Raw genomic sequence first — 19293 nt, forward strand, 5'->3', positions numbered from 1 at the left:
GGCTGTGACTGGGTTGAGGCTTTGCTACATTCTGATTGAAAAAGATTTGATTTCCTGCTTTCTGATATTGCAGTTTTTCATCACTGTGTTCTCACAGATATTACAGAGTGGTTTGGGTTGGGAGGGACCTTAAAGCCCATCCAGTTCCACCCCCTGCCACCTTCCACTATCCCAGGTTGCTCCAAGCCCTGTCCAGCCTGGTCTTGGACACTTTCAGGGGTGGGGAGTCCATACAGCACAACCTGATTATTTTAGTTACATAAAAACCCAAACCTTTTGTTTGAGAAGTCTCAACTGCACTCACCAGAGTGATTTTCCAATGAAGTGAGAATGAGAAAGATTTTACTATGAAATTTTCCTGGATTATGTGTTTAAAGCCCCACGATACACCAGATGTTCTGAGGTGCCTGGGCACAGCTGGGTTAATTTAAACACACTCTTGCATGAACAACTTCAGGCTAAGCTGATGCAAATGTGGGGCTTCCACAGCAATTTGGAATCGTGGTAAACAGTTCATACAATCACAGTGCAGTATGAACAGCTGAAATAAGGGCAGCACATTCATTTAATCAAATTTACTGTTTTTGTTTGGTGCTGAGCTGGATTAAATCTAAGCTGTTATCTGGAACCGATTTGATTAACTTGGATGAATTTTGGCAAAGTTCACACGCATTTAGCTTCAAACTTCTAAACCAACAGCTTCCTGAGCCTTAATTCCACACGTCTGAAATCCGAGCCGTGGCGACAGGGATTGGGTGTTGACACTCGTCTGAGACCTCGCTGTGCTCACCAGCACGTCCTCCACCCTCAGCATTCGCCAAGCCATTCAAACAACTCCTGCAGGTTAAACCTGAAAAGTGTCCCAAAGTCTTATTTTCAGGTAATTCACTCAGAGAGATTTCTCATGTAGACCCCAAGTAGAGAGTTCCAAACCCTACATAATTTACCTATACCAGACTGGGATTTTTATAAGAGGTTACTGTTAAAATAATGACTCTTTTCAGATATTTTCTTTCAAAGGTTGAAGAAACTAACTAATAATAGATGAACTGTATATGAGCTGAGCGTAACAGATATCCTAATCTGCTTTCAGGACCATATTCAGGCACTGATTTGCAGAAGATTCTGAAACACCGAGGAGCAGCAGAGAGTCTTCAGAGCATTTCTTAACTTCTCTGAACTCAGAAAATCATCTTTCACCTGTCTGGATGTCCAAGCCTTTCACCTTAAACATCAAGCTTTACATTTTCTGCCTGATAGGGGATCACCCTCTGTGGGGATTTTAGGGGGCTGGGGATCTGAACTGCCTCCCTGGCCAGCATGGCAAAGGTTAGAGTTGTTTTAACTGTGTGCCAGTTGGTGCTAGAATTGTTAATGAATTCATTAACTGAGTCTTCCATACAGAGCAACGAATGTCCACAGCTTTGTGTCTGTGAAATCAGGCCCTGGTTTACACCACAGTCAACGTACAGGGAAGCCACCACAGTTGACTGCAACGACCTCCGGTTAACAAAAATCCCCAGCAACCTCTCCAGTGACACTCAAGTCCTTCTGTTACAGAGCAACAACATTGCAAAGACCACAGATGAGCTCCAACAGCTCTTTAATTTAACAGAATTGGATTTTTCACAAAATAACTTCACAAGTATCAGAGATGTGGGGCTCTCCAATCTTACTCAGCTTACGACTTTGCACCTGGAGGAGAACCAGATCACGGAGATGACTGACTACTGCCTGCAAGACCTCTGCAATCTGCAGGAGCTCTACATAAATCACAACCAGATCAGCAGCATTTCTGCGAACGCATTCTCTGGCCTGAAAAATCTTCTGAGATTACACCTCAACTCCAACAAATTAAAAGTTATTGACAGCCGTTGGTTTGATTCTACTCCCAACTTAGAGATTCTCATGATTGGAGAAAACCCAGTGATTGGAATACTTGATATGAATTTCAAACCACTCTCAAACTTAAGGAGTCTAGTTTTGGCAGGTATGTACCTCACAGACATTCCTGGCAATGCCTTGGTAGGCTTGGATAGTCTTGAAAGTCTTTCCTTTTATGATAACAAATTGGTAAAAGTTCCTCAGCTTGCACTTGAGAAAGTTCCCAATTTAAAATTCCTGGATCTCAACAAAAATCCAATTCATAAAATTCAAGAAGGGGATTTTAAAAACATGCTCAGATTGAAAGAGCTGGGGATCAACAACATGGGGGAACTCGTGTCTGTCGATAGGTATGCGCTGGACAACCTGCCTGAACTCACAAAGCTGGAAGCCACCAACAACCCCAAGCTGTCTTACATCCATCGCCTGGCATTCCGCAACGTCCCTGCCCTGGAGAGCCTGATGCTCAACAACAATGCCTTGAATGCAGTCTACCAAAAGACAGTGGAATCCCTCCCAAACCTCCGTGAGATCAGCATCCACAGCAACCCGCTCAGGTGCGACTGTGTCATCCACTGGATCAACTCCAACAAAACCAACATCCGCTTCATGGAGCCTCTCTCCATGTTCTGTGCTATGCCTCCAGAATACCGAGGACAGCAGGTGAAGGAAGTGCTGATACAGGATTCAAACGAACAATGTCTTCCAATGATCTCTCATGAGACCTTTCCCAATCACCTAAACCTGGACGTTGGCATGACGGTGTTTTTAGATTGCCGGGCCATGGCAGAACCTGAGCCAGAAATCTACTGGGTCACTCCTCTGGGCAATAAAGTCACCGTGGAAAGCCTCTCTGACAAATACAAGCTGAGCAGTGAGGGCACCTTGGAAATCTCCAACATCCAGGTTGAGGACTCCGGGAGATACACCTGTGTCGCCCAAAACATAGAAGGGGCTGACACAAGGGTCGCTACCATCCGGGTGAACGGGACACTCCTGGATGGCACCCAGGTTCTGAAGATCTACGTGAAACAAGCCGAATCCCATTCCATCCTGGTTTCTTGGAAAGTCAATTCCAATGTCATGACTTCCAATTTAAAATGGTCATCGGCCACAATGAAGATTGACAACCCTCACATCACCTACACCGCCAGGGTCCCAGTGGATGTCCACGAATACAACCTCACACATTTACAACCCTCTACAGATTATGAAGTGTGTCTGACAGTATCCAACATCCATCAGCAAACACAGAGATCCTGTGTCAACGTCACAACCAAAAATGCAGCTTTTGCGCTGGATATTTCCGACCAGGAAACCAGCACGGCCCTGGCAGCAGTGATGGGATCCATGTTTGCTGTCATCAGCCTCGCCTCTGTCTCTGTTTATATTGCAAAAAGGTTTAAGAGAAAAAACTACCACCACTCATTGAAAAAATATATGCAAAAGACCTCTTCAATCCCCCTGAACGAGCTCTACCCTCCACTTATTAATCTCTGGGAAGGTGACAGTGAAAAAGACAAGGATGGCTCTGCAGAGACCAAGCCGACCCAAGTCGACACATCCAGAAGCTATTACATGTGGTAACTCAGAGGATATTTTGCTTCTGGTAGTAAGGAGCACAAAGACTTTTTTGCTTTATTCTGCAAAAACGACGAGTTGAAGACTTTTGTATTTTTGACTTTGCTAGTCCGTGGCAGAGCGGTGAGGACAGGTGGATATTTCAGGATTTTTTAGTATAGCGTATCGCAATGGGTTGACACAAATGGCAGCTTCACCTAGCTTCCAATCTTCCATTTATTTTATTATTTTTTCTTTTTTGGGTTTGTTGGGTTTTTTTTGGTTTGTTTTATTTTTTTTTTTTTGTTACTGTGCTAAACTTAACGCTGTCCTAACTCCAGTGCTGAGGCTGGGTGAGCCCACGGTTCCAACACAGCCGGCCCCGTTCTCCCAAAGCCATCACAGGGGCAGGATCTCGCCGAGCTGACCCTCAGTTTTGGACCTGCAGTGAACTAGGTTTGTGACCCTGGTCTGAGGACTCCACCCTGAGAAAAGGAGACCCTGAATGATGTTAGTTGACTGTACTGTAATGTTGTATCAACTGATTTGAATGTTTTTGACTTTCAACAATGAGTTCTCTTTTTTATTATTATTATTATTATTATTTTTGTAGTAGTTGAAGGCTTAGGTAAAGCTAACAGGCAATAGGAATATGTACATCCAATTTTTTAATGTAACAAACTAAATGTTAATTGTTCTCTTATTCTTTTTATTCTGTTTAGTAGCCACTTTTGAAGAATTACTAGAGTTTTGTTGTGTTTAAATCAACAACACACAGTGTTTAATGAAGGCAGAGCTATAATAAATTTAGTTTTGTTCTGGTTTTTTTTATTTTAGAAGTCACAATGTATTGGGTTTAGATGTCACTAGTTTGACTGGTGATCATGTTTTGACATAAAATATATCCAAAATGTTATATAAAAATATCATGGTGGGTTTTTCTTGATGAAATGAAGTTCCAGATTCAGGTTTTTTATGCATTTATGTTAATAGCAATGTTTTCTCTGCACTAGAGGCAAAATATGGAAAATAATTTTATGAGAAAAATGTCTTGGTGTGGCTTTTGGACTGAGAGTCACATGCAGGATCAAAACTTTCTGGCATAGGGTACACAGCAAAAAGAATTCACAGAGTGTGTAACAGGACTTTTTCCTTTTTGTATACTTTTCTGTTTATATTCTGAGCTAAGATAGAAATGAAGCTGACATTTAGCTGTCATTACCATCAGTTAGGACAAAAAAACCCAACTCAGTGCTATCAAACTGAAATAAACCAGTTGAATCTTGGAGTATACTTGAAAAAAAAATGAATTGGATTAATGTTACTTCAAAAGCAGAAATTAACCAAGACAGTAATGTTTGGTCCAATACTGAACTGTATTTTTTACAGGCTTAAAATTAATCCATATTCTGAGTATTTTCCTGAATTACTGTGGTAAAAGAGAGCAGCAGTGTTCTGTGTGCACTGGGTACAATATAAAGGCATCATTTACAGTTGAACCTACGGAAGCGTTGTCCGTTGTCTTTTCTGAATCCATGGAAGTTCTGCACACGAGTCACGAGCAGGGTGGGCTCTGGTGAATGCATGGTTACATCACACTAGACCCCTCAGCAACAAGCACAGCATTTTCTACTCTTTATGACCACTATCAATGTGCAATTTTTACACACCAAATAAGTTCTTGGTAAGTAAAAGTTAATTGTTCAAATGTGCCTGGGGTTTGGGGCTGTGTGAAGGTTTTTAAAACTCATTGGCTTCTCAAAGATATCCAAAACTTTACAGCCCAGAATTTACAGATAAACTTCAAACTTCTTTTTCGTTGTCTAAAAGTGAGAAGTTACCAGCATAGTTTCACTAATCAGCTGCCTTGGTGCAAAAACTTGAGTCCATCCCTTGGACAACCTGCCCTGTTGGTCTTGTGTTTCCACATGAAGCTGAGTGAAGGTATTAATTATGCATTTCAATCAAATCCTTATGCTGCTACACACAATCTCGCTATGTTCAGGAGAGCTCATACATTTTTAATCGTGTGACAATTAGATGTTGGGGGTTAGGCAAGTGTCCTTTGATCATGGAGAAGTAACAGGGTGAAAGCATTTCTTCAGCACCTTCTCCTGGATTTGTTTTTAATGTTAATGGGACATTTCCTCATGTTGCCTTCTCCAGAAGAGCTTCAGAGCAATAATTATCATCTCATCTATATTCTATTCTAACCTTAAAGCTGCAGGCACGATGAATTAAACCAAGATCTCTTCTGCAGCAAAGATTCACTCTACTTTAGCCAGAGAAAAGGACACTGAGGACAAGATTGGCCACAGAACATTGGCTTCCAGCTTGCATGACATCATAAAATTGCCTTTGGAAAATAATTAACTGAACAGGTGTCAGAAGGGGCAAAGCAAGGCCCCTTTTCCATCATCTCCTCAGCTTCCTGCAGCACTTGTCCAGGATCACACAGCTCTACCCAAACCTCTCACCAAACTGGTGGAAGAACACATCACTTTGGGTCCACGGTGTTGGTTCCTCAGTGACCATAAGCTAACCTGTGCATGGGCTGCCCTCCAAAACAGCCATCCTGCTCTTCCTCCCTCTGTCCCCACCTCCCATCCTTGATTCCAAGCAATCTGGGGATCTCTGCCTTCTGAGCATGCTTGTGTTTACCACTCTGTGCTGGTGGACGCAGACCACACTGACTGCTCCATCTCTGTGTGTGTGGCCAGATGTGTTTTCACCTGGCTGTCTTTGCAAATCTGGGCAGCTGCAGAAGCACAGTCACTGGTGAAAAGGAAGGTGACAGGGACACATGGCCATGGAGGAGGGACAGAGTCCCATTCCCCAGTGAGCTCAGCAGCCTCCAACAGCAGCCCGAGGTGCTGGGAAGGAAAGCGATGTTTAACATGTTCCTTTCCACTGGGGAATAACGGGCTCTGTGTTCCCTGCTCTTTGCTGTCATTTATCATCTTTTTAGAGAACTGCAGGGGAAAATGGCTTGATAACAGCAATACACTTCTCAGGGATGAGCTGATCTGCAGGATTGCAGGAGAGCTGATGCTGCTGGGAATCCTGGAGGGAGATGCAGGTCACCTGAGAGCAGCAAGAAGCACCTTGTTAAGGCAGTGAATTCTGCACACACAGCCACCTGCACTAAATATTTTCAGCCTTTTAATCTGACCTTACAGAATTCTGTAGAGATCCCCTGGATATTTAAAATCTTGCTAATAGAAGAATAAAAAGTGGGGAAGAGATAAATCACATGTGGCATATAATCTTAGCAAATAACCTTCAACCTTGTGCTAGCAATTTTATTGTGCTTGCAGTTTATTGTAAGCAAAAATAAAAACGCTCTAATTGCCTTCAAAATGTATTTGCATCTACTCTTCACTGAAGACAAAAACCACCCCAGTTTGCTCAGAATCAGGGATTGAGACTGGCCACTTGGAAAACAGGAGGGAAAGACCACTGTTAGCTTTCATTTGGCTAGTGGTTCAGAGAGGCTGCATAAGAGCAGATATTTCATACCCAACTAAACTTCTGCACTGTTACTTCCCCTTGGTTGCCCAATAGTAAAATATTTCAGTCCCCTGAAGAGTAAATAACCCACTCAAGTGTGGGATGCAGTATTCCAGCTAAACTCGTTTTTCATTTACTCACCTAAATCATATTTTACTGGACTGAGAGGGTATTTTCACCCACAAACCAAGACTGACCCAGGATGTGGTCTTGGAATGAAGAGCACAAACCCACCAATACATTCATACCATCTGTCCTCCAGCCCTGCCCCGAGGACTACTCCCTGAGTCACTAAAAGGTGGCTATGAAAAGAGCAGCAGTTTGGGCCACTGGTTCCATGAAAGGGTGAATCTGGAAATAGGTCAGGGAATCTGAGATCCAGAGAGAAGGGTGTAAACGTGCCCCATTGCCCCTGACAATCTGGAACTTCAGTGATAAAAGAAGCATCTTTGAGTTCAAATCAGGCAACTCCTTTTGCTTTGTGCTGGCAACCTTGAAAATACTGCTGAGGACAAACCGCTGCAATGAAATTCCTGAAATTATTGGGATAAACAAATGAGGGCTACTCCGGCAACATCTCCACCACAGCTGATGTGCCCTGCATGGGAACAGGACGAGTCCCTTGGACACATCTCTTGTGACCACCTTGCCATCCTACAAAGCATCGCGATGGATGTGCACAACAGGAAAAGCACCCAGGAATGTGGGACTGGAGCGGGAAGGAGCCATTTCACAACCCACCCAATGCACCAGCAGTGGCTGTTTGCTACACTGTGATCCCATTCCATGGCCCACCACCACAACAGATGCCACGAACTTCTGCTGCAACTGGGATTTGCCTTCTCCCGCTCCCTGTGCTGATGGCACGAGCGCAGCAGCCCTGCACCCTCAGCCACGGAGCCCCACAGAGCCTGGAGGGCAGGGTGCGCGTGCTGCCGTGGGACTTCTTTCTTCATGAAAAGCCAGAGTGCCTGAGCTGGAGATGCCAACGGTGTTACACACAGCCCACACTCAAACACGGGCACTGTGTCGCTGCAGGAAGAGACACTCCATACTGCACCCCAGCTAACTTTTCTTTGCTGTTGTATGGAGGGAGTGTTTCCTGTTTCCCCTCTACTGGCATCCTGTGAGCTCCTTCCAAACTGCAGTGTTTTGTATCTGAGGACTTTTATCCACCTCTCTCCCAGCCTTGCTCTGCATCAGCCTCCCTGGCTCATCCTGCCCTCAACAGCCTCGCTCGTCACGAGACCTGCAGAGCTCACAGGGAAGAACTTGATCTGTATTTCCCTTCACTGCTGCCTGCTTTCTCCAGCAGCCCTTTTCCCTTCACCTAACTGCTCCCATTTGGCCCTCAGCAGTTCCCTCCGGAGCCCTCGGTTGCTGCTGGCCGGCAGTGAGAGTCAGATCACTCCTGGTGCCACCTTCCCACACTCCCTTCCACTTCCCAAACCCTTTCCCTCTGCTCCAGTTCTCCACCTGCCCTTATTCCTCAGCACGTTATGAACCTCTGTCATGTTTCCTATCAGTATGAAAGCAACAAAAGACTGATTTTTGTTTAGTGAGATACAGGAGATTTACCATTAAATTTGTACAGCTGTATAGTTATGCCAAGTAGACCAAAGGAATGCTGAAGCATAATAAAAGCATCGTAACAGTTTTTTGAAATACATAAAAATAAATACTTTAGAAAATCTGGAATTGATCATTAAGTAAAATATTCAAAAGTGACTAAATGTCTTAAGAGCTTACATCTCATTAACTTCAGTGGTGTGACAGATTCAAAATCAGGTAAATGAGATTTTTCTTGGGTGCATCTGGAAGCATTAACTATCCTTAAATTCTCAGCAGCTGTGAAACATTTTGTGTGGAATTTTATAACAAGGATTTTTTTTTTTCAAAAATCACTTGAAACCATAATTTTTATCCCCATTATGGGAGTAGAGGGATGGAATTTAAATCATATAATCCTCAGTGGAGTCACTGATTTGGAATGATTAAAAGTTAAAAAAAAACCCAACCTTTAAACACTGCAACTCCAGCTTTCTGCTCACGACTGGAGTAAAAGTTCTTGGCAGGTTTTTTCCAACAGGAGTTTTTCCTACTGGGCCTGTCCTTGCTTCCTTGCTTTGGAATTCCCAGGGCCTTCAATAAACCTGGATGTTCCTGCTGCATCCATGCACAGTCCTTGGCTGCCATTTTCCAGAGGGCTCCCACCCCGTGCTGGGGAGCTCCAGGTCACTTCAGGAGCCAATCCCTCAGTGCTGCGTTCTCTCCATTCCTCACAGGGAGCCATAAATCCCTCGAGGGGCTGGTGCTCCTCCCTGCACGCCATGAAACCACTCCGAACACACAGCAGACTTCAGCCTCCGAAATACTGTGGGGAAGGGAGAACTATGGAATGATGAAGGTGAAGAGGTTGGTGCCCAATTTCATTTCTCTGGCCCAGTAGTTTTCCAGTGTATTTTCCATTCAAACATAGATGCCACCAGACCACCTCTACATAACCAGTGAGGAGAAGCACAGGAGTTGGACTTCAGTGATCCTTGTGGGTCCCTTCCAACTCAGGATATTCCATGATTCTGTAATTCATATTTTTCATAATGACCAAGTTTTTCTGACTTGCCTCCTGTTGGTGGGAGCCCGGAATCCATTTCTAGAGAGCAGCATCCACCCACCTTTGATTTCACAACAGGAAAACCAAAGAGCAAGTGGGGGGTACAGCTCTACTCCCTCTGTGCCTCACCTGGTTCTATCTCCCCAGAATTATGTGCATACAGTAGATCATAATAGGATCAAGCTGACCAGAGCAGCTGTGGCTGCCCCTGGATTCCTGGAAGTGTCCAAAGCCAGGCTGGACAGGGCTTGGAGCAACCTGGGAGAGTGGAAGGTGTCCCTGCCCGTGGCAGGCGGTGGGACTGGGTGGGCTTTAAGGTCCTTTCCATCCCTAACCATTCCATGATTCTATACTAATCAATTTTACTGCATCTCTGTCCTTTGTTGAAAAAAACCATGGTTGTTTTGACATGGCTTTGTAGAAACAGGCATTAATAAACCTGGTACTGACAATACCATCTCCCTGGCTGGACTCGTATCAGACGTTTAGCAAAACCTCTGCCAGTTTTTATAGGAAACACAGCTGAACCCCAGTGTTGCATTCCATGTGCCATGATCTGTACAAACTGCAGACCAAAGCACAGCCTCCTATTCTGCTGATCAAAAGACACAGAGAAGGAGGAAGATCACAGAAGGAGCATCTGCAGAGCCTCGTATTAAGGCTTAGTCTGAGAGCACAACCCAGAGAGCCCCCAGCTGTTCCTGCCCCTACTCCTCCTCTGCTGCCAAGGAGAAACACAAACATCCAACACAGCAGCTCCTCAGACTGGCCTGAGTGTGGCTTGGAGAACAATTAAAGGAAGGTGCAGATGTTTAAGTGCACCACTGAACAGCACTCCCAAGGAGATCCTGCAATGGCAAAAGCTATTTAAGGCCATTTGCAAGTCCCTAAACAGCAGCTGAAAAGGGGTTTTGTGGAATATGATGCCATTAGCAGTTATTGAAATGCTCCCTATCCTCCCCCCGTGGGAAGTTTTGCTGCCACACATCCCTGGGGACTAATATCAGAGAAGTGGATTCCAGGGTTTCCATGTTCTTTCACGTCAAGGCTGAAGCTGATAGTGGAGCTACAAGCCTTCAAGGTTATCAACCACAATGAACTTTTTCTGAGCTGTTTGTCAGAACAGACTAGGACAGTTATGCTCCAGCTTCAGTTATATTTTAAGGGAATCTGGACACCTAATTTCCTTTTGGCCCAATTTGAAAATCTCATCTTGAAAGAGTTCTCAGTTAGTTTGCTTTCCCCAGTGATTCATTCTCCATCACATAATTCTATGAATTGAACTTACACAGGGGCCCTGATCCTTATCTTCCCAAAGTCAGGAAGAACCACACCACTGCTATAGGTACCAGCTCCTTTCCACAGCCTGCTTGAACTGCCTCAGAGTTTATTTAGGAGACTGCCTTGAGAGACAGACACCAGGAAAAGGCAGCAAAAAAATGGACCAAAAAGAGACATCACAGACAACGTACAAGGGCACGTTCTTTTTTCTAGCCCTCTCCTGGTTATTTCGCTCCTTTTCACATTTTTAACCAAAATTTATTTACTTTGTTTTTCCTGGGATGAACCCCTGCCAATATTTTGATCTGTCAAAATCTCTGCTGACCTTTGGCTACTAAGTAGAAACAAAAAGCTAAATCCAAACATCATCTGTAACCCATTTATACCTATGGCCTACTTTTTAAATGTAGTTACAATAAAAATTCATTCTCTGAGCGAAGAAATTCTACCCACAGCTCAGTCCTTCCTCCCTCTGCTGAGGCAGGAAGGATGGCACCTGTCTCTATTAAAGATCCACAGCAACACAAACACTCCAGTTATCCGAGCATAAAGAACAGGACCTGTGTCAATACAGGCAAGGAGCCTTTCTCTCCCCTGACACACAGAAAACAGAGCAGCTTCACAATCTCTCACTGGATTCTCCCCTCACATTTATCCAGTCAGCAAACACGAGCCTAATAGCACAAGCTCAAACAATCAGCAGAGATAAAATAGATACTTTGACTATTTTGCCTGCAGCAAATAATTTAAAAGCCATTTAATAATTCAAATCATATGCAAAACAAGATACTGTTGTATTCAATATCAAGTTTTCTTATCTCTGTAGGGAAGCCTGCATAGAAACCGTCAGCGCTGGGTGGCAGAAGCCACTGAATAAATGGAATTAAAGGGTTAATAATATTTCAGGTCTTCTCATCTAAAGAGCCCCAATATTCTCCAACACTTTTAAGCCAAAAGTTCCTCCTGCTGCATGTGCTTTGCCATGACCCCAGAGCCCTTGTCCCTCTGAAGCTCCTAAAGCACAACCATTTACAACTCTCCCAGCACCAGCTGCTTCAGACCCTCAGTCCTTGTGGAAACCACCTCCATTCCTCTTCTGAAGAGACGGGACCTTCGAGATCTCATCTCAAAGACAAGAGCTCCTCCATTTTCTTATCCCTTAATGTTCTGAGTGGGGAAAAATAGTTTACACATAAAATCATTAATCTCAATACTTTTCCAATAGTCTGTGTGATTGCTCTAACCTCTGCCATGAGTGAAAGCAAAGCTGTCAAGGAATGAAAGGGCAAATAAATCCTCACCAATTCATCCCACAGATGAAGTCTGGAAAACCTCCAGCCTCTCAATCAGCACATCCATGTCCCTGATTTACTCCAACTACTTGGAGCTAAACAGATTTCTTATCATTTTATTTGAAGAGGTGAGTGATGGATGGGGGCAGGAGTGGCATCATCAACGATCCCAAGTCCTGCTGGGGAGGAGCTGCAGATGTGTGGGAACAACAGCTCCTCTCCCTTCAGCAGGGATAGAGGCTCCCAACACACAGCCTCAGTGGGGATGAAAGAGAGGAGTCAAACTGCTGTTAGGGAGCAAAGCTGCATCTTCTTAGGAAAAAACAGGGACAATTTCCAGATTGATAGACCTTGAAAATACTGCAGCATTTGAGAGAGGCTGCTACAGAATGCTGGGGATTTGAGGCAAGGAACGTGAAGCAGCTCCAGTCACGGTGGTTTGTATTTAATGTCCATGAGTTATAAATCTCCTTTGTAATTTGAATGTCCCTAAGTCTTTCTGCTGTTCAGACTTCTATTAATTATGAATTTGCCATGATGAACCCCTGGTGGAGTGGGCTGCACACCTGAACATGCAGAATCCCAACACATTTGCTACAAATTAAAGTCCTTCTGTGACAGCTTCTACCCTAATATGGCTCCTCACTAGAATTAGTGACTGCGCAATTAACTCCTTACTCAAACACAATTTGCACTGTGACAAAGGCCAATTTTGCTCAAATAAAGATTTCACTGTTTGACTTGCAAGTTGTACATGTCATGGAAACATGGCCGGGTGACTGATGAGATTCTTGCTGCTTCAATTGTAATTCTACCCAGGAAAATTGTGTCCTTCCATGGAAAATAGCAATAAATCACATATACATATTCCTGTCATGTGAGGCAGGTGGAAAAGTGCTCTCAGTACAATAATTCTGGTTTAACTTTGCATATATTTCTTTATCTCCTCTCTTTTAGTGCCACTTACACTATGACAGAACTGAAGAGAAAAATAGAGGAAGTTTGGATCATGGAAAATCCTCAGCTGGAAGGGACCCACAAGGACCATCAGTGCAGCTCCTGGCCCTGCCCAGACACCCCACCAATCCCACCCTGGCCATCCCTGGCAGCGCTGTCCAAACGCTCCTGGAGCTCTGGCAGCCTCGGGGCCGTGCCCATTCCCTGGGGAGCCTGGGCAGTGCCCAGCACCCTCTGGGGGAAGAGCCTTTCCCTGATCTCCAGCCTGAACCTGCCCTGGCCCAGCTTCAGCCATTCCCTGGTCCTGTCCCTGGTCACAAAGATATTTCAATGTTTGTTTATTAACTAGCATTTGTAGAAAGGAGGATGACATGTCAGCCACCAGCTGATACACAGAAATTAAGAAGCGTTAATTCCTTCCCATTTGTACACTTGTTCATCTTTTTCTACTCACATGACTGAAACCCAAGCAAAAAGACAAAATTCTGTGTTTGCCAGCCCCAAGTAGTGCTATGTGCCCCGATGGGGTCACTCCCCTTTCTGACACAGCAAAGAGGGAAAGAATGGCAATGGGAAACCAACACCCCACAGCAAAGTTAGGCTCAAAGAAATCATTAATAAAATAGTTACAATAAATTAATTGAATTGATTTCTAGCACTGTTGTTTCTACGTATTGAAACGCACAAATATGGAAGAGGCAGAAATAATGACATCAGAGAAGTGGAGGGAACCTGACTGTCACCAGTCCCTCCCAACTGCCCGTGGCACCCCCTGAGCTACATGTGGTATCCAAATCCCTCCGTTTCCAAAGCACTCACTGACCCCCCCAAGGGAGACAGGAGGCTGCGTGGATCAGGAGCCAATTCTCCCACAGCAAAGTCATTTGTTCCTATAAACTGGGAAGTGTTCTAGAACTGCTGAGCTCCGCATTTCTCTGTGAAGCCCTGACAGAACGCCTTAGAGGGGGTCCATAACATTTTGGAAAGACATCCACTGGCGTTATCCACGCATCTTCCATATAATTTCTTTCCTTTTAAATCTCTCTCTAGAGAAAAAAAAAATTACCTTTATCACAGCCTTTTTATCAGCTATATAGGTCTCTACTTCCAGCTAAATCTCTGCAGGAGGAAAGCCTCTATTCCCAGATACTCCTGGTTGTCATCTCCAGTCCTCATTTTATTCCATGTGATTGTATTATCCACAGGGATTGAGGAGGCTGAGGCAGATTTCCTGCTCAGAGCACTGTTACCTGCAGATCCAGGCAGTGATGAGGAGCAGGACTTTATGGAAGTTCATAGGATACAGCAGGACACAGGAACAGAGATGATTTTTACATATGTACATAACTTAGCACTATGTACACAATATATATATTTGTACCACACAAAGTATAAGATCCATATATAAGAAAAATCACAGGCTGAGAAGAAAACTCCATTTTTGTCTCTACATCTATTCTCAGATACACAACAACTCAAAAATATTGCTGCATCTATACAAGCTCTCTACAATGCTTTTATCAGATTTTCTATTAAGCAACATCTAAAAATCACAAAAATAATTAAACTTTGTCTATCGAGTTGGCATTTAAAAAAGAGCTAGAATGTGTAAATATCATCAAGTTTCAGTGCCCCAGGTACAAAATGGTTTTTTATGAAAAAAAATCCATTACAATTACACAGAAAAATAGGGAATAAAAATGAGCCAACACTAGAACTAGGACACAGACAGGATCTCACTTGAGTGAAAATCCCATCAGTAATTAACAGCTCCTGGGGACAAAGGAACAGTAAACCCCTGGCTGGAGTGAGTGAGAAAATTTCCTTACACCACTACAAGACATTAACTACTCATAAATAGAAAATATTTACAGCTCCTTAAATGTATAAGTAAAAAACCCCTAGAGATAAATAAAAAACATACAAAAATCCCTGCTGGAGCCAGTACTGGGAGTGCCACACTTATACACCGGGACTGGGAGAGCTGCACTGCTCCGGAAACAGGCGAAATTGGGATTTATATACAAGCACTGCCTGCAAGATTTTTCAGCTGCCTGAGGTACGACGCCAGGACATTGTGACTGTGATGGATCTGCGAGGAAAATTTCCCTGACAGATTTGCAATCTGCTGGATTTCCTGGATTTATGGAAGTCAGACAGAAGGCCAGGCTGCTGTCAGGCACCAGTGCTGCCCGCTCCCAAAATGCCAGCGTGATCCAAGGGCACCCCGTGCCCAATGAGCCTGAGCTGGGATGTGTGGAGCTGCCCTGGTGTTGCAGCCACATCCTGCACAAATCAGCCCCTGCCACGGCCAAGGAAATATCATTCTGGAGATACAGAAAAAACATTCCCTGGAGGCTGCGGGAATGCCAGAGTACCCGCCGCTGCCTGGAATGACATCCCGTGGAATCACAGAACCGCAGCAGGGTTTGGGTTGTATGGACCTTGAGGGTCACCCAGTTCCAACCCCCTGCCCCCTTCCACTGGAAGGTTCCACTTCCAGCTATCCAAAGATGCGCAGACAAAGCAAAGCAAAGCACTGCATCCAACGTGTTGGAGCAGATCCACTCGGATCTCCTCCGCTCCCCTTTCCTCAGCATCCCCCTCTCCTGCAACACCTTCTTCTTCCCTTCACTTCCCACTGACAAAAGATAAATCCTTCTGCTTTTGGCTGCCAAAAACATTAATAGTACAAGAAAGTGGATTCAAAATGCACCAGATGGAAACAACTCCTAATCAGTAACTGCAACCACAACAGAGGAGAATGAGCAACCTGGGCTGTGGAAGGTGTCCCTGCCCATGGCAGGGGGTGGAGCTGGATGGGCTGTGAGGACGCTTCCAATCCAAAACATTCTGGGATTCTATGTCTCACACAAACACAGCTGGGAGATAGGGGCTGACTGACTGTTCAATACAATCCAGTGACAGCCAGGATTTTCCTCACTGTCCCAGGTCCATGTGCCCACAGAGAGTGGGGCTTGGAGTGATCCCTCTTGAGCCACTCCAGATCCCAACTTTTTAAAATCTTTAATTTTTTAATTCTGTTTTTGATGAAATGCAATGCTGCTGTTCAGATATAAAGCACCAGTTTTCATTCAGCATGCAAGCCAGGCTGCCACAGGCACTAATACCCAGAATTAGCATGCAGCTAGGAGTGCATTTAAATTTATCCCAAATTGATATGGAATCCTCTGACAAACGTCTGTCAGGAGGCGGACAGGACCCAACTTCCATGTGCTTTGGCATATTGCCTTTCTACAGGTTTTAGGTCACTTCAAGACAGAAATGGTCATTATCTTTTCAATATAAAATGATATAAAAGTTTCTAGGTGGTTCCAGTATGTCAAATTATCCATCCCCTAGCATCCTCTCCTGGGAAGAATGTCAGTGAACAAGGATCTGTCATTAGAATCATCACTGCACCAGAACAGTCACTGTCAGGAGCAGCTCAACAAAACACTTGGTGCTTTTTCATGGTGAACCACCTCCATTTTCTGGATCAATTAAACAAGCAGTACAAAAGAAGCGAGGCACTAATTAGCAAAACGCAGTTGCTGCGTGCCCCCATGCAGGAGGGGAAAGCTGGGGAGGAAAGCAAACACCCCTTTCTGTAAAAGCTCTGGGGGAGTATTTTTACCCTTTATCTCATTTCCCATGGCACTGGGGTTAGCCCAGCTGACAGCAGGTTGTCATTCCCACTGCATGGAAGGGGAGATAAAAGCTTTCATCTGTGCCATGAAGAAAGCAGGTACAAACAAGCCACTCGGGTTACGTGTTACAGCTCCAGGTGTCCCTGGGTGCAGCAGCAATTCAGTGCCAGTGTACCAGGGATTGGGACAGAAACATAAATCCCCAGCGCTGCACACACAGTGCCTGGAGCTGTGGGCAGCTGGTCACTCCATGGAGGGGTGGGCACTGCTGGCACAGAGGGGGAACCAGCACCCGCTCTGAGATCTGGCTGCCTCTGCTCCCACCACAGCCGGTACTCCGGAGACAATCGCACAATAAACCCTGGGAAGGGCTGGGTTGGAAGGGACCTTAAAGCCCATCCAGTGCCACCTCCTGCCATGGGCAGGGACACCTCCCACTGTCCCAGTTCACACCAAGCCCTGTCCAGCCTGGCCTGGAACATTCCAGGGATAACTAGACCTGATTTAAGTGCCACAGTGCTGCTGAGCCCAAGGCGAGTAGTGTGTAAAGCTGTGTCAGCTTGGGGAGCACTGCATGCAGCACCTCTGGTGACAACACAGCAACAACAGCCAAGGCCACTCAGTCCACTACACCCATGATAAAAAGCTCATATTCAGCCTCTTTTAATGCTTCTGAGCTTTCAAACAGAAAAGGGGCAAAGAATATTCCACTTGCATCCAGCAGTCAGCCCTAGTTTGGGGAGCCCAGGGGATCCGAGCTCTGCTGTAATTGCTAAATGGTAAAAAAAAAGTTCTCCCATCTTTTCCCTGGGTTACAGAATCCAACCCCAGATCTGAAGGGGCAGGCCTGAGGGGAGGATGGAAGTTCCTTGGCTCCCCATGGAGCACAACTGGTGTTCCCATGGAAGGTGGGAGCCTGCAGCCCTCCCCCAGCAGGCTCAGTGTAATGCATCTAACACACAGACAAGGAAATTATTTCTTTCTGGAGACAGGAACAACCATGGTTTGGGGGACTTTGGGTTCTTTTTTGAATGCAGAGAAAGAAAAACCAGGGTGCAATTCCCAGCTCTTTTCCCAAGCTGCTTTTGGGACAGTGCAACACAAGCCTGCTCTCTCTGCAGTCACACCTTCAATCTCCCCTGAATCATATTTGAACATCTAAATTAAACTTTCTATTGAATATAAATGGGAAATAGCACTTGCTTAGCTCAAATGCATATTTAATCTTGGGGGCTGGCTGGTGTGGGAAAACATTTTCAGGACAATATGAACGGATGAAGCAGAATCCCAAAAACTGAGTTCTTCAAAACGGTCTCCAGACTTCAAACTATTCAAATTATTAATTAGCTTCGAATAAAACCAGATAAGAAAATGGCACAGATCTCCCCTATTAGCTGTGAATAAGCAGATAAGAGTCAGGAATTTAGTGATGCTGGGACAAACCACAAAAGGGCAGAAAGCATAAACACAGAGGCACCTTCACCAGTATTATTTGTTCATTTTTCTCCAATTAAATATATTAAAGATTTTGTAGCTTGTGGATAAGATAAAATAAAATAAAATACACTGTGTTCAGCACTACCAAGGCAATATTGCTTTTGGTGTTTATGCAATGTCCTAATTTTGCCTTTTTTTTTTTTGCTGGGGAAACTTCCTTTTCACAGTGCCTACCTTAAAGCCCACACTACCTGAGCATTGAAACACCAAACCTTTTCAGGCATTTTCACAATATATTTATTGCAGTAACAGCCTTCGGTGGGACAATCTTTGTGTGATCCTACTTTTTTATAAAAGTCATGGCAAAATGACATCTGTTTGTGCTTTGTAGCTGCCCTGAGTGCAGGACCAGATATTTATGATATTTGCTGGAATGCACTTGACTGAAGGAGAGCCAGGCCAAGAGAATTGCTCTCCCTTCAGGCACTAATTAGCAGTGTCTCCACTGTTCTCCTCCACTCTTTACATCCTCTGACGTTTCATCTCTTCCCTTGATTGGGAGCAACCGCCCTATAAAGAGATTTTTTTTTTTTAGCAGTAATTGGGAATAAAACTGACTAGCATGGATTGTGATCATTTGGAAAATTTACCTTCCACCTGGATAACTGCACAGTTTTAGGATGCCTGATAGACTCCCTTGCTGCCTCTCAAGGTTATTGTGCATTTAATGAGTCTTTGTAGGTTTAAGGTAAGTGAAAATAAAAATAAATTACCGATTTCATAACACAATAGTAAGACTTTGCCCAAGATATGCTGATTTATGGGACAGGATTCTGGAACCTGTAGGAGTGCTACAGAGATGATCCAAGTGTTATGGGAGTAGGACAATCCATGAATTCTGTATTTTAAGGTCCACAGTATTACTGTCTTGGGGCTAGAACCTTTTCAAGCTCCATTTTAAAATGAATAGTGATGAATCTTAGAAAAATGGGGTTTTTTGTAAATTAGTTTTTAAAAATGGTAAATACAACAGCAAAATCAATGAGGATTTCAATATTTCACCTTTTCCTTCCTTCCCCATCTGCAGCACAGTTATTCTGTACATTGC

At 44.3% G+C, this 19293-nt stretch overlaps 1 protein-coding gene across 1 annotated transcript; it reads left to right on the forward strand.

The window, feature by feature from the left end:
• The first annotated feature begins 372 nt into the window (after positions 1-372).
• Positions 373-4947, forward strand: LRRN1 (leucine rich repeat neuronal 1). The gene is made up of 2 exons (XM_008634447.2): positions 373-880; positions 1094-4947. Exon 2 carries the CDS (start codon positions 1321-1323, stop codon positions 3469-3471), a length of 2151 nt encoding a protein of 716 aa, XP_008632669.1. The 5' UTR covers positions 373-880; positions 1094-1320; the 3' UTR covers positions 3472-4947.
• Positions 4948-19293: the final 14346 nt, after the last annotated feature.

Source organism: Corvus brachyrhynchos, unplaced genomic scaffold (genome assembly GCF_000691975.1).
Source record: "Corvus brachyrhynchos isolate BGI_N302 unplaced genomic scaffold, ASM69197v1 scaffold95, whole genome shotgun sequence".
Classification (NCBI taxonomy): domain Eukaryota; kingdom Metazoa; phylum Chordata; class Aves; order Passeriformes; family Corvidae; genus Corvus; species Corvus brachyrhynchos.